Here is a 16,350-nt window from a genome sequence, read left to right as displayed (position 1 = left end):
CACACACACACACACACACACACACACACACACACACACACACACACAGATCATTTCTCTTTCTTTAAGTGTACTGGATTCAGTCTTATCGGGATATTCTTCTGGATTTCACTACCCACTAAGCACATCAAAAATAGGCCAACTTAAATCTTTTGGCTATATCTTAACACTCTAGTTGCTGTATGTATGCGGCAGATATAAGTATTTCATAATATATGTTAGTTATTGATGGACCAAGTATTATAAATGTAACTTTAACAATACCTTTTAACATACATAATGGCTGCAGTCATTGGATTTAATTAACTTGTACGTTTAGTAGTGCAGTGTGATTTAATCTTTTGACAAACTAGGATTTAAAATAAGAAAGAAGTGATTTTTAAATATTAAAACTTTATATTGGTGATACAATCTTTGAAAAGAACTTTTCAAAAAAGTCTAAAAACGTAAGTCCCTAGAGAGGCTGAAAATAGGATACAATCTGTCAATTACTAGCATTCTTAATCAAAATCAGATAAAATAATGCCACAGAGACTATGGCTGTGATGTTATGAGAAGTGCCAAAAATAACAGAAAGTCACTATAAATTAAAATTCAGAACATATTATTAAACTGTTACATAAAAAGATTAATATGATAAAATTCATTCAAATTAAAAGTCAAAAGTTAAATAGAAATCTTAAAAATCTGCCTACTATGAATCTCAATAAAATTTATAGAGTATATTAACATAAAGAAAATAATTACAAATCTGCATTGTTAGTAATTTTAAATGTAATGCCAAATTTATTCTTATGCCAAAAATCTAGTATACACTGAAATACATACTTGTGAAATTGCTCATGCTTTTAATTAATATCCTTTTCTGTTGCTCTAAACATTGTTTTAGGATGCTGTTTCTAAAACTCATTATCACAGAGAAGGTTCAAGGAACTCATGTAGCTAAGAGACAGAAATACCAGCAATCTGGTAAGAATCAAGGGCTTTTTAAAATAATTTCTTCCTCTCATGCACTTCTTTCCTATTCCATTTAATTTGCTGCTGACACTTTGGCTAGTGACTACCCCTTCCCAAGCTCAAGTGAATTTTTGCCTTATTTTTAGCACCCTGCTCTCTTAAACAGCATGCTTAATTTAGTCAAATTTGGGCTGGGTGTGGTGCCTCACACCTGCAATACCAGCACTTTGGGAGGCTGAGCCAGGTGGATCATTTGAGGCCAGAAGTTCAAGACCAGTGTGGCCAACATGGTGAAATATCATCTCTACTAAAAATTGAAAAAAATTAGCCAGGCATGGTGTAGTCATGGGACTGCATGCCTGTAGTCTCAGCTACTTGGGAGGTTGAGGCACAAGAATCATTTGAACCCAGGAGGTGAAGCCTGCAGTGAGCCAAGACAGTGCCACTGCACTCCTGCCTGGGAGAACACAGCGAGAAACTCTCTCAAAAAATACATTTTATGTATATATATATATGTATATATATATATATTATGTATATTTATACATAATATATATATATGTATAAATCAGGTATCTTTCATGTTGATGAGGTGGTTTCGGATTCAAGGCCACTCTTGTCACCTAAAAAGTCACCTAATGAATATTTCACTTAGATTCCCAAATATTATTACCTTCACCAGGTAACTCATAGTTTGTCAGATGAATCCCCAATAATAAAGCACAACTTAAGGAGCCAAAATGTCATTGAAGTAAATCCAATTGTTTTCTATACTATGAAGTCAGACTGAAATACTTTCCAAGATAAAAAAAAAAAAAATGTTAAACACAGATATTCTCCCAAGCAAATATTTGTTACAATTTTATTCATTAAGAATGTTTTCCTAAACACATCTTAAGTACCCACATCATATTTTACACATTATAATTTGTTATATTCATTTTATCATTAGCTACCTAAATTATGATTTAGAAAAAATCATTACATGGCAAGTTACAAAGAAAAGAAATATTTTTTTTTTTTGCCCCAGAGGACACTGTTCTAGTTTTTTAAGGTATGACTGATACACAAAAATCTGTGTAAAATGTGTATATTGTATGCATTTGAAGATATGTTTACTAGTGGGTCTTATAAATATTCTTATCAGAGGGCTCTAAGTTTTTACTAAGTGAACTTTTCCAAATAGTAGTGAGACCTGGCTTTTGTTCTCAAGATTGTAATTCAGGTTCTCCATGTGGTTGAACAAGAAAACAAAACAAAAAATAAAGGTCTCAGTTTCCTGATAAATTTATTTACCATAAAATTATTTTTCTGATTGGACAAGATAATTTATCAAATAACTTACATGTTAAATTTATAACTGCGTAATTCCAACCACAACACATTTTCAAATCATACTCCAGGAACAAGAAAGATACTTTATATAATGTCAATCAAGAGAGTTAAAACTGGAAATACCTGGTCATGAGAGATTTCTGAATAAACAAAATCATTCATCTAAACCACTTTCAACATGCCAGCTAACTGATCTGCTCTCACCGTCACTATGAGAATTAACTCTCCTTCATCTAAATAGAAGATTTCAGTGGAAGCCAAACTGTTTTTTAATACTCACTAGCTCCTTTTTCAAATCTACTATATAAATTCTTACAAAGACAAAAAGATGGACATTTTCATTATGCAGAGAAAACACATCAGCAGTATTGGCTGGTACTTAAAAAAATATTTTAAAGTACGAACATATACACCATAAATCAAATAAAAATGATACTATAAAAAAAAAGGTAGACTTAAAAACACCACCAAATTCATCCCTAAAATGAAATGGTCTCTATACGAAAATCAGTGCATTAATGAACACTGGAATAGCATCTCCTACTAAAGTGTGAGGACTCTGACAAGCAGTTCTTTAATGTCTCTACTGCTGTACTCAGCATACTGCGTGCCATAGTACAGACGCCTACTATGTGCCTAATGCATTGTTAGATGAAATATATAGGAAAATGTACTGAACCGTGGAAGAGACAGATTTTCTGGACCCAGATGTGCCATTAATAAAGTGTAATTTCTTGGCCAAGGCCACAGGGGCTGACCAACCTCTCCAAGTCTCATTTAGTTTCATCATTTGGAAAATAAAACATAAATTCTGAGGCTATAATAAAATATGAGGCATTATGAAAAAAGTTTTCAAGGAGATAAAACTGGTTTTGATTGCAGCAATAGGTTTATAATGCTTATGTAATAAATGTATTGGTTCATAAACTTACATATATATTTATATGTTCATGTGCATGTATATGGACTTACATGTTTATCATAGAGCCTAAATGAATGTCTTAAAAATATCCTAAAGTAATTAACATAAGGCTGTTGTACTTATGTTTTTCTTTAGCACAGTATTCAAGTATTCAAATACATACATACAATTTTGCACACAAACCCAGATATCATGAAAACAGAAAGGAGGCCATCTTCCCTTTTGCTTTATAATCACTAAGTTTCAGAGCAAACACAATGTATCAATTTAAAGGATTAGACTGAGAAGCACCATTTTGGTCTTTGAGCTTTTCTATCCCCTTCCCAAGCATGCCCTCAGAAGGTGTTACTGACTTATTTAGGAACAAACCATGGAGAATTTTTCAGCTTTGAATATATCACATAATATGACTACTAAAAAGTCTTACCTTCCGGGTTTGGTGCTATATTTCTGCAGTCGTGCTTTAACTTCATCATACGTGAGAAATGCCATGTAACCTGGATGTGTCACAGCTAAGAAATTCCAATTCCGCAAAATAGAGCCCCAAGGCTAAAAAATAAATAAATAAAAAGAGATTATCTAGAGAATATCAAATATTGATTACATACTGATCCATCATTTAATATACTTAATATTATCTTGGATATTTTAAAAGTTAATCTGACAAATGTGGTTTAGGTCAGCCTTTGTCACCTAACAGCAGACATGCAAGTCTATTCTTAGAGAAATATAATTAGGCAGAAAACAGATTTTTCAGGAACAGAATACAGAGAACAAAACAGAAAACCACATAATGTCTTCTCTACACAGCCTATTCTCACGACCGCACTTGGTACCATTTTAAAACAAAAATGAAATAATTGTTATGTTCAAAGCCTTCTAACTTTGAATAAAAGCCAAGGTCCTCGTATATGACCTAAAAGGACTTTACAGGGTTTGATCTTCAGCAGTTCCCTTTTTGTCTCCATCTACTGTAACCCTTCCACTTTCTGCCTCTTCTCCAGCCACGTGAGCCTTTCCGCTACTGTTTTGAACACACAAGCCCTCTTTCCCTCAGAGCCTTTGCATTTGCTGCTGCCTTTACTTGAATTTTCTTCCCCCAAATATCCATCTCATTCCTGTCTCCAAATGTCACTTTCCCAATGAAGTCTTTTTTGACCAGCATATTTAAAACTGTTACCTCTTGCCATATTCCTCACCTCCCTGTCTGTCTGTTTTGTTCAGAACTGCTTCATTTTACAGAATAAGAAACCATTTCATAGAACGTACGTGACTTGGCAAAGGTTACACATTAACCATAAGCTACACAAGGGCAAGGAACATGCCTGTCTTGCTCACCCATGAGATGATGCCAGGACCATTGCAGTGTCTGATAACAGTAATCAGCAAGGGATAACTCATTGAACAGATCCCTCTAAGCAGTGACTTGTGTAAAAGGCTAGTGTTAACAGCACTGTAGTCACATCTGGCTTAACTTTACATAATTATACAATTAGGAAAAGTTTGGGTTTAAAAGTGAGTTACATAAAAACCCTTTCACAAAAATATTTGGTTTGTATCACTGTGTCATTCTCTGTTTAAACCGATTAGTTGTCTGTCCAGTTACCAGGGCAAGAGAAAAAAGGCAGCCAGTGATGAGACAACTTTACTCAAGGGTGTGGATACAACATCTCTGCAATTATTTTTTAAGCTGAAGCCACATTTATTCCAAGGAACTGGCAGCAGGCTCTATCTGATGTGCCAGATTATTAGGTCTTCTACATAAAAGAAAAAAAAAGTGTTTTTATGTTGCCAAGTTAAAGCTGTTAAAACAGTCATCTTAAACATGATTACTGGTAAAAATGTCCTGCTTTTGTTTGTTTTGAGACTTGTTCCTCATTATTGTTAAGCAAGTTACAAATTTACAAGGCAGAATTCTTCAAGGATTATATCCCTTGAGATGAGGATAACAAAGAATGATTTAGTAATAACAAAGTTTTTAAGCCTTTTCCAAAATAACAAGAAAAATCTTGAGGGTATTTCTCCATCACACTAAAACACCTAATTGGGCAAGAAAGGCGCTCTAGAGAATAACTATATGAAAGGTTCTCTCTACGATGTTTGAAAAAAAATGCACGTTTTTAGTTTTCTTCCTAAGGCATGACTAAAAACTGCATTAAACATTACTTGGAAAATGTCAGCACTTGTTTTAAAAAACTGAGCAATAACTGCTATTCTAGACACCCGTTTTTGTTTTGTTCTACCCATCTACAAAGGGCAAAGATAGAAGAAATACCAAGCAAATATTTGGGTCACTTCCATTAAAGTCTGCACAAACTAGTGGAAGAGTGGATGAAAAAAAATGCTGAACTTTATACAGCACCAATGCACAGATCAAAATACAAGTAAAAAAAAGTTAAACTGGAGTTTTGAGCCAACTGCTACAGTATTTAGCAACCATTTCTTAGTACATAATCCAGAGGGCCAGCTTGTAATTGCAAAAATATTTATGTAATAGAATGAGTCTGTGTATTGTTTTTCTTGTATGCAGCCCACTCAAAACAGAAACACATAGTACTTACGTGCTTTTTCTTTCTAAAGTACTTTGATGACTACTGGCTTAAAAAAGGTAAAACAAAGTGTTTTGGATGATATATGTTTTTTTCATTTTGTTTCTCAGATTAAAATTTTTTTTTCATATACAATAACATAAAATTATCTAATTATTTTTTTCCCATTTATTTATTTCATCTCATTTTAGGTTTTGGGGTACATGTGAAGAACATGCAAAATTGTTGCATAGGTACACACGTGGCTGTGTGATTTGCTGCCTTCCTCCCCATCACCTACATCTGGCATTTCTCCCCTTGCTATCTCTCCCCAGCTGCCCACCCCCCACCGTCCCTCCGCTATTTCCCCTCAACTGACCCCAGTGTGTAGTGCTCCCCTCCCTGTGCCCATGTGTTCTCATTGTTCAACACCCGCCTATGAGTGAGAACATGCGGTGTTTGATCTTCTGCTCTTCTGTCAGTTTGCTGAGAATGATGGTTTCCAGGTTCATCCATGTCCCTACAAAGGACCAAACTCATCGTTTCTGATGGCTGCATAATATTCCATGGTGTATATGTGCCACATTTTCCCTATCCAGTCTATCGTCGATGGGCATTTGGGTTGGTTCCAGGTCTTTGCTATTGTAAACAGTGCTGCAATGAACATTCATGTGCACGTGGCCTTATAGTAGAACGATCTGTGATCCTTTGGATATATATCCAGTAATGGGATTGCTGGGTCAAATGGAATTTCTATTTCTAGGTCCTTGAGGAATCGCCACACTGTCTTCCACAATGGTTGAACTAATTTACACTCCCACTAACAGTGCAAAAGTGCTCCTATTTCTCCACATCCTCTCCAGCATCTGTTGTCTCCAGATTTTTTAATGATCGCCATTCTAACTGGCGTGAGATGGTATCTCAATGTTGTTTTGATCTGCATTTCTCTGATGACCAGTGATGATGAGCATTTTTTCATATGTTTGTTGGCCTCATGTATGTCTTCTTTTGTAAAGTGTCTGTTCATATCCTTTGCCCACTTTTGAATGGGCTTGTTAGTTTTTTTCTTGTAAATCTGTTTTAGTTCTTTGTAAATTCTGGATATCAGCCCTTTGTCAGATGGGTAAACTGCAAAAATTTTTTCCCATTCTGTTGGTTGCCGATTCACTCTAATGACTGTTTCTTTTGCTGTGCAGAAGCCATTGGAGTTTGATTAGGTCCCATTTGTCTATTTTGGCTTTTGTTGTCAATGCTTTTGGTGTTTTGGTCATGAAGTCCTTGCCTACACCTATGTCCTGAATGGTTTTGCCTAGATTTTCTTCTAGGGTTTTTATGGTGTTAGGTCTTATGTTTAAGTCTTTAATCCATCTGGAGTTAATTTCGGTGTACGGTGTCAGGAAGGGGTCCAGTTTCTGCTTTCTGCACATGGCTAGCCAGCTTTCACAACACCATTTATTGAACACAAAATCCTTTCCCCATTGCTTGTTTTTGTCTGGTTTGTAAAAGATCAGATGGTTGTAGATATGTTGTGTTGCCTCTGAGACCTCTGTTCTGTTCCATTGGTCTACATCTCTGTTTTGGTACCAGTACCATGCTGTTTTGATTACTGTAGCCCTGTAGTATAGTTTGAAGGCTGGTAGTGTGATGCCTCCCGCTTTGTTCTTTTTGCTTAGAATTGACTTCGCTATGTGGGCTCTCTTTTGGTTCCATATGAAGTTCTGCAAAGAAGGTCATTGGTAGCTTGATGGGGATAGCATTGAATCTGTAAATTACTTTGGGCAGTATGGCCATTTTCACGATATTGATTCTTCCTAACCATGAACATGGAATGTTTCTCCATCTGTTTGTGTCCTCTCTTATTTCGTTGAGCAGTGGCTTGTAGTTCTCCTTGAAGAGGTCCTTTACATTCCTTGTTAGTTGTATTCCTAGGTATTTTATTCTCTTTGTGGCAATTGTGAACGGAAGTTTGTTCTTGATTTGGCTCTCTTTAAGTCTGTTATTGGTGTATAGGAATGCATGTGATTTTTGCACATTGATTTTGTATCCTGAGACTCTGCTGAACTTCCTTATCAGTTTCAGGAGATTTGGGGCTGAGACGATGGGGTCTTCTAGATATACAATCATGTCGTCTGCAAATAGAGACAATTTGACTTCCTCTTTTCCTATTTGAATGCCCTTTATTTCTTTTTCTTGCCTGATTGCTCTGGCTAGAACTTCTAATACTACATTGAATAGCAGTGGTGAGTAAGGGCATCCTTGTCTGGTGCCACATTTCAAGGGGAATGCTTCCAGTTTTTGCCCACTCAGTATGATATTGGCTGTTGGTTTGTCATAAATAGCTTTTATTATTTTGAGATACGTTCCATCAGTACCTAGCTTATTGAGTGTTTTTAGCATAAAGCGCTGTTGAATTTTGTCAAAGGCCTTCTCTGCATCAATTGAGATAATCATGTGGTTTTTGTCTTTGGTTCTGTTTATGTGGTGAATTACATTTATAGACTTGCGTATGTTGAACCAGCTTCGCATCCCCAGGATGAAGCCTACTTGATCGTGGTGGATAAGCTTTTTGATGTGCTGTTGCAATCGGCTTGTCAGTATTTTATTGAAGATTTTTGCATCTATGTTCATCATGGATATTGGCCTGAAGTTTTCTTTTCTTGTGGAGTCTCTGCCGGGTTTTGGAATCAGGATGATGTTGGTCTCATAAAATGATTTGGGAAGAATTCCCTCTTTTTGTATTGTTTGGAATAGTTTCAGAAGAAATGGTACCAGCTCCTCTTTGTATGTCTGGTAGAATTCGGCTGTGAACCCGTCTGGACCTGGGCTTTTTTTGGGTGGTAAGCTCTTAATTGCTGCTTCAACTTCAGACCTTGTTATGGGTCTGTTCAGGGTTTCGGCTTCTTCTTGGTTTAGGCTTGGGAGGAGACAAGTGTCCAGAAATTTATCCATTTCTTCCAGGTTTATTAGTTTATGTGCATAGAGTTGTTTGTAATAATCTCTGATGATGGTTTGAATTTCTGTGGACTCTGTGGTGATATCCCCTTTATCGTTTTTATTGCATCAATTTGGTTATTCTCTCTTTTCTTTTTTATTAATCTGGCTAGTGGTCTATTTTGTTGATCTTTTCAAAAAACCAGCTCCTGGATTTATTGATTTTTTGAAGGGTTTTTTTGTGTCTCTATCTCCTTCAGTTCTGCTCTGATCTTAGCTATTTCTTGTCTTCTGCTAGACTTTGAGGTTTCTTGATCTTGCTCCTCTAGCTCTTTCAGTTTTGACGATAGGGTGTCAATTTTTGATCTCTCCTTGCTTCTCATGTGGGCACTTATTGCTATATATTTTCCTCTAGACACTAATTTAAATGTGTCCCAGAGATTCTGGTATGTTGTGTCTTCATTCTCGTTGGTTTTGAAGAACATCTTTATTTCTGTCTTCATTACATTGTTTATCCAGTCAACATTCAAGAGCAAGCTGTTCAGTTTCCATGAAGCTGTGCGGTTCTGAGTTAGTTTTTGAATTCTGAGTTCTAACTTGATTGCACTGTGGTCTGAGAGACTGTATGTTACGATTTCCGTTCTTTTGCATTTGCTGAGGAGTGATTTACTCCCAATTATGTGGTCAATTTTAGAGTAGGTGTCATGTGGTGCTGAGAATAATGTATATTCTATGGATTTGGGGTGGAGAGTTCTGTAAATGTCTATTAGGTTTGCTTGGTCCAGGTCTGAGTTCAAGTCCTGGATATCCTTGTTAATTTTCTGTCTGGTTGATCTGTCTAATATTGACAATGGGGTGTTAAAGTCTCCCACTATAATTGTTGGGGAGTCTAAGTCTCTTTGTAAGTCATTAAGAACTTGCCTTATGTATCTGGGTGCTCCTGTATTGGTTGCGTATATATTTAGGATCGTTAGCTCTTCTTGTTGCATTGATCCTTTTACCATTATGTAATGTCCCTCTTTGTCTCTTATGATCCTTGTTGCTTTAAAGTCTAATTTGTCAGAGATGAGAATTGCAACTCCTGCTTTTTTTTGCTCTCCATTTGCTTGGTAAATCTTCCTCCATCCCTTTATTTTGAGCCTTTGTGTATCCTTGCATGTGAGATGGGTTTCCTGGATACAGCACACCGATGGGTTTTGGCTTTTTATCCAATTTGCCAGTCTCTGTCTTTTGATTGGGGCATTTAGTCCATTTACATTTAGGGTTAATATTGTTATGTGCGAATTTGATACTGCCATTTTGGTGCTAACTGGGTGTTTTGCCCTTTAGTTGAGCTGGTACTTGTTGTTCCTTTATATGTGTAGAGCGTCTTTCAGGAGCTCTCGTAGAGCTGGCCTGGTGGTGATGAAATCTCTGAGTACTTGCATGTTCCCAAAGGATTTTATTTTTCCTTATGAAGCTTAGTTTGGCTGGATAGGATATTCTGGGTTGAAAGTTCTTTTCTTTAAGGATGTTGAATATTGGCCCCCACTCTCTTCTGGCTTGTAGGGTTTCTGCTGAGAGATCTGCTGTGAGTCTGATGGGCTTCCCTTTGTGGGTAACCCGACCTTTCTCTCTGGCTGCCCTTAGTATTTTCTCCTTCATTTCGACCCTGGTGAATCTGACGATTGTGTGCCTTGGGGTTGCTCTTCTTGACGAATATCTTTCTGGTGTTCTCTGTATTTCCTGGACTTGAATGTTTGCCTGCCTTGCTAGGTTGAGGAAGTTTTCCTGGATAATATCCTGAAGAGTATTTTCCAGCTTGGATTCATTCTCTTCGTCGCATTCAGGTACACCTATCAAACGTAGATTAGGTCTTTTCACATAGTCCCACATTTCTTGGAGATTTTGTTCATTCCTTTTTACCCTTTTTTCTCCAGTCTAGCCTTCCCATTTTATTTCATTGAGTTGATATTCGACCTCTGATATCCTTTCTTCTGCTTGGTCAATTCGGCTGTTGATACTTGTGCATGCTTCACGAAGTTCTCGTGTTGCAGTTTTCAGCTCCATCAATTCACTTATATTCCTTTCTATTTTGTCCGTTCTCATTAGCATTTCATCAAATCTTTTTTCAAGGTTCTTAGTTTCTTTGCATTTGGTTAGAACATGTTCTTTAAGTTCACAGAAGTTTCTTACTACCCACCTTCTGAAGTCTGATTCTGTCATTTCATCACACTTGTTCTCCCTCCAACCTTGTTCCCTTGCTGGTGAGGAGTTGTGATCCCTTGTAGGAGGAGAGGTGTTCTGGTTTTGGGTGTTTTCATCCTTTTTGCGCTGGTTTCTTCCCATCTTTAAGGATTTATCCACCTGTCGACTTTGTAGTTGCTGGCTTTCAGATTGGGTCTCAAATCTTTCAGATTGACGTTCTGTTTGTTGATGATGAGGTTATTTCTGTTTCTTGGTTTTCCTTCTGACAGTCTGGCCCCTCTGCTGTAGGTCTGCTGAGGTTCACTCCAGGCCCTGCTTGCCTGGGGTTCACCTGCAGCAGCTGTTGAACAGCAAGGGTTGTTACCAGTTTTCTTCTTTTGCTATCTTTGTCCCAGAAGGATACCCGCCTAGTGTCAATCTGATCTCTCTTTATGAGGTGTCTCTTTGGATATACAGGGGTCAGGGAGCTGCTTGAGGAGACGGTCTCTTCTTTATAGGAGCTCAAATGGTGAGCTGTGAGCTCTGTTGTTTATTCAGAGCTGCTGGGCAGGTACGTTTAGGTCTGCTGCAGCAGAACTCATAAACTGCTTTTTGTTCCCAGGTGCTCTGTACCAGGGATTTAGGGCTTTATTTATGAGTTTCCATTATGCTGCTGCCTTCTTTTTTTTTTCCTTCAGACCTGCCCTGCCCAGCAGTGAGGCAGCCTAGTCACTGTCGGCCTGCAGAGGCTTTGCTGAGCTGCTGTGGGCTCCGCCCAGCTGCCGAGTGAACTTCCTTGCAGTCCTGTTTATATGGGTGTAGTAAGAACTGCTTTGGCGATGGTGGCCCGCCTGTATTGAGGCGGAGTCTCTCTGCTGTGGCAGGTTGCCTTGGCAACGGCGGGCTGCCTCGGCAATGGCAGGTTGCCTCAGCATTGGCCGACTACTTCCGTCCTGGCGGGCTGCCTCGGTAATGGCGGATGCCCCTCCCCCACAGAGCTGGACCGTCCCGGGTTCAGCTGCGCTTGCTGTGAAACTCTCAATCCAGAGTTTCTGGTTGCTGTTCTTTTGTGGGGGTGGGATCAGCCGAGGCTGATCGCCTGGCTCCCTGCCTCAGAGCCTTTTTTAAGTTGGTGTTCTAGTCGCCTGTTGAAGAAGCGCCGGGGTCTGTTGGTTTTACCCTTCGGCCACTCACTGCGCTGGCTTAAACAGCGGCACTGAGATTTGTGGCGCCCTTTTTTTTTTATTTTTTGCCCTGGAATCTGCTGTCCTGGTTCCCTGCTCAGTCCCATTTTTAAACAGACGAATGGGCAACTTCCTGTGGCTCCAATCGCCAGCCAAAAGGGCACCCGGACCGGTGTATTTTGTATGGAGAACCGCTGCTCCGGGGCGCTGACAAAGCAGCCGCGCGGGGCAAAGCAGTGGCGCTGGCCGAAACAGCCGCACTGGTGACCTGTGGAGTTCCTCCGCCTGGGAATTTCCTAGTCTGTGGGCAATAAAAATGCGGCGTCCACTCACCCTCTGCGCTTTCACTGGGAGCTGCAATCCTGAGCTGTTCCTAAACGGCCATCTTGAATCGAGCCCCTAATTACTTTTAAATTACTATAGAAATTAATGAAGTGAATAAAGGAAACAAGTCCCTCTGTTCTCCCAAATGCTACTATTTTCAAGAAGAGCTAGTTTCTCACAGCTTAAGTTGGAAGAGGGTCCTTGGCTGGTCTGCCTAGACACTATCTATAATTCTTTGCTACAACTGAGGACTTTCCTCTTCTTTTATTTTCCACACTATTCCATTGATGCTATATATTCCATAGTCACTAGAACATTCTACTAAAACACTCCTTCCTTTTCCGGCTACCCCCAAATTTAGTGCCCCATTTCTTCGTGACCCCATTTTTTCTAATAGTGGGGATATAGAGGAAAAAGGAAACAGTAGCTCCAGGGGTAAGGAAGAGAGAAGCAAAATCCCTCTTATCCCTTTCCAGGACATTAGCATGTGCTGATTCTAGCATCTCTAAGTGACTTTAAGAGAAAGCAGAAGGATAAAGAAAAGGAAAGAAGGAAAAAGAGGAAATGAGGAAGGTGACCACACTAAGATGCCTCCAGTGACACCCAAGCATTTTGTTCAGGTTCTGCCTGCATATGAGAATGGAAGCCAAGAAGAAGAAAACATTTTTCCTTCTTTCATTCCCTTTGCAATTCTCAACTTCATCTCCTGGCCCCCGCTGACTCCTTCTTCAAAGCCTTCTGCTAGTTTCTCTACTTCAGGCCCTAAATTTTAAAAGTGTACCTTGCTCACTTTCAACATTCTGCTAAACACTGAACTTCCAATAATTTAAAGTCCGAAGAAGTCATTGCTAATTAATTACTAATATCATGGCTATAGCAGAATGTATATTCCTGAAGTCATATAGTATTAACAAAACATATTTTCATATAGAATATATAAATGTAAGATTTAATAAAGATAATACATTTAAGCAATTAATCACTCAAATTTTAAAGCTGTATAAAAATAAAAGATCAGTAAAAGTTAACATCTACTTCTCTATACACAGAACCAATTTTATACTTTAAGGCACATGTATGATTATATTCAAAGCATTTGATGAGTATAGAAATAAAAAGAATGGTGGCTCTCAGAAATACACAGGGGCTAACAAGAGTTCTTCAGCTGCTTCCGTAATCAAGTTTTAAAAGATCAGGCATTCCCTGGCCCAGGTAAGAGTTTCATTTTACTATCAAGAACTTTTCACAGTAGCTTGGCTTAAAAATAGCCCTTTCCTTTCCCATCCCAGTGAAAGTACATAAGATATATATTCCTTAGAGTATTAAGGTTGACTTGTGCTGTTTTAAAGTAAAATAGCTTATAAGAAAATATGTCCACATATTAAATAGCAGTTTAGGTAAGTGTTTAACCAACATTAAGTTGCCCTCACACTTTAAATATATAACTCCAAGGAATTCTAGCATTTAATACCCACATTAAAAAATCATCCAGGCTCACCACAAAAATATACTCACTTCCTAGAATGAGCAGTTAGGTTTAATGTAGGAAGATTACTTTTACTCTCTTCCTTGACAAGGTGAAGAAGCAAAGCTCTTACTATTTAGAATGTCTTTGTATCATGTTAAATGAATAAGATATACTGTAAAATTATCAAAACCTTTAAAGGAGAGGCTCCATTAAAAATTACCATATAGCAACGTTTTTTTCTAAAATATATCTTAAAATCTTCAAAAAATAAAAACTGTCAAACTATTTATATATATATATACACATACACACACACCCAGGGATAATCATGAAACTTGCAAATTTAAAATAAGCAAAAGCCCACTTTCATCAGTGATTTCTCTAGTTGCTTACCCTATATACAAGGTAGAATTATGATTTTGAAATTGTAATAAAGTGAAATATATCCTATATGTATTGTTGACAGAAGTTAATCTCTCTTCTATTAATGGGATTCTTCATAAATTAAAGGGTAATCCTGTGCAATGTGGTTTTAATTACATAAACCAGTCATCCAATCCTTGCTAGTTAGTGCCAAGCAGAATTATAAATCAGAGAAGTAAAATTCATGTAACATGAAAAACATGAAACCAACATTATACTCTAATATTTGTTGAAAGCACGTTTAAAAGAGAATAAATGCTACTTCAGATTAAAATAAAAAATTGTATCAGAATATAAGCCTAGTCTCATCAATTTACTTCATTTATCATATAATTTATGTTACTAAATCATAAAAATGTTAAGCAGAAAATTTTTATTTTGTGACTACTTGAATTGAATCCCATAGATGATACACACTTTAGTGGCAGAGTCAAACTCAAAACACAAATTTCAAGCCTTCCATTTTTAAGGTAATTGCATTAAGACATGCAAAGAAGAAAATGATAGCATCCATATAATACTACCTTCTTCTGATTTGCTATGTGAAAACACGTATGGAAGATTAATTTAAAAGAAAAAACAATAAACAGAACAAAAATGTTCATCTTAAAGTTGTTTAGAGAAAATGCGGGAAAAAATATAAATTTTTCAAAAGACAATTTCATTAATACTGACATACTAGTTTGAATGAATATGACATAGGAACTGATGAAGAATAGTTATTGACATTGAAAAATGTTCATTACACATGGTTGAATGAGCAAAGCAATTTATAAAATAGGTATAGCATACAGTTCTGTCCTCTACAGAACAATCTGATATTTCAAAGTTTACTATTTCCCTTTTCATCTAATAAACACAGGGAAAGATTTTAGATCTATCTGGCAAATGCCAACCTGCAGCTGTTGCATTCTATCAGTCATTGTGCTAAAAGATCAACAAAACAAAGTGAGAAACTAAGAGTTTAAAATAACACTCATTTGGATGGATCCTCTCAAAGCTGACAAGCAACCACCAGGCTTACAGCATCTGATACTCCAAACTTAAGCCAATGGCTCACTGTAAACTTACAGCAATGACCAAACATACCAATAAAACTACAGGCTAATAGTAATGACGCTATTTTCCATATGTTTGTTTATATATGTGTGTGAGAGAGAGATACAGAAAGAGAGAGTCAGAGAGAAAAAACAGGGAGAGAGAGGGAGGGAGGGAAACAAATGAACGGAATGGATAGACTAAGCAAGTACAAACTTACCTGAAACAGCCTGGTAAAAATATCAAATTCGAAAACTGAAATGTAATCATTGCAAGTTAAATCAATTGTTGATTTTAGAGCCATTGCTTCCAAGCCAGAGCTAATTTGGTGGACTTCATGAAGGCACTGTCTGAATACTTTCCATGGTACAATAGTTCTGTGCAAGGTGGAAAAAAAGGAAAATAATTGAATCAAGGTGTCATTTAAGAAATACCTCCCTTTGAAGCAGCACAATTCAATAATAGATTTAATATAATTGTATTTGTACTAACAGACAAATATTTGAGAATACTGTTCCTATTTCAGAACAAATGTAGTGGGTTCTGTTTAACTCAATTAATTTGCATTTGCTAAGACTATGACAAACTTTTAAATTAATTTTCTTTTGAATAGTCCTTGGCTATCAAGATAGCTATAGAAAGATATTTGAAAATAAAATGTATTAGGTCAAAGTCTTATGTGTCATGACCTCTTCATGTGTGTATACAAGGTTATTTAATAATGAATCAAGATTTAATTCTCATTTTCTATTTTCTTAAAACAATTGTAAGATGATGGATCCATATAATAGAAATCCATTGTTCACTGCACACATGAGTAATATGTATCGACCATTTCAAGAGGTTAAGGTAGAAAGCCATCAAGAAGACATTTCTGCCACAATTCTGATGTTTTCTGCAGAGATGAAAAGCATATGTTATCTAATTTTTTATATTAATACAAAAGAAAAACAATTTTTTAAACCAACCACAATGGTTGTATCATGGGAGTTTATTCAACATTTATTCATTCATTTTGACTAAATATCATTCAACAAAATTTTAACATGTAATGCAGTTACATGATTCAAAAAA

General features: G+C 37.0%; 1 protein-coding gene across 9 annotated transcripts in view; it reads right to left on the bottom strand.

Moving 5' to 3' along the window:
- CBLB (Cbl proto-oncogene B) overlaps window positions 1-16,350 on the bottom strand; it is a 261,652-nt gene that overhangs the window by 133,553 nt on the left and 111,749 nt on the right. For all 9 annotated transcript variants that reach the window (XM_032299212.1, XM_032299211.1, XM_032299213.1 and 6 more), the window contains 2 exons: window positions 15,497-15,653; window positions 3,642-3,763 (listed from right to left, as the gene is read on the bottom strand). In XM_032299212.1, coding sequence (XP_032155103.1) covers window positions 3,642-3,763; window positions 15,497-15,653 — 279 coding nt within the window. The remainder of the gene's footprint in view (window positions 1-3,641; window positions 3,764-15,496; window positions 15,654-16,350) is intronic.

The sequence above is a fragment of the Sapajus apella genome, unplaced genomic scaffold (assembly GCF_009761245.1).
Source record: "Sapajus apella isolate SASKATOON/1434 unplaced genomic scaffold, GSC_monkey_1.0 scaffold40, whole genome shotgun sequence".
Lineage (NCBI taxonomy): Eukaryota > Metazoa > Chordata > Mammalia > Primates > Cebidae > Sapajus > Sapajus apella.
Note: the sequence above shows the minus strand (reverse complement) of the source record. Positions and strands in the feature narration are given on the sequence as shown.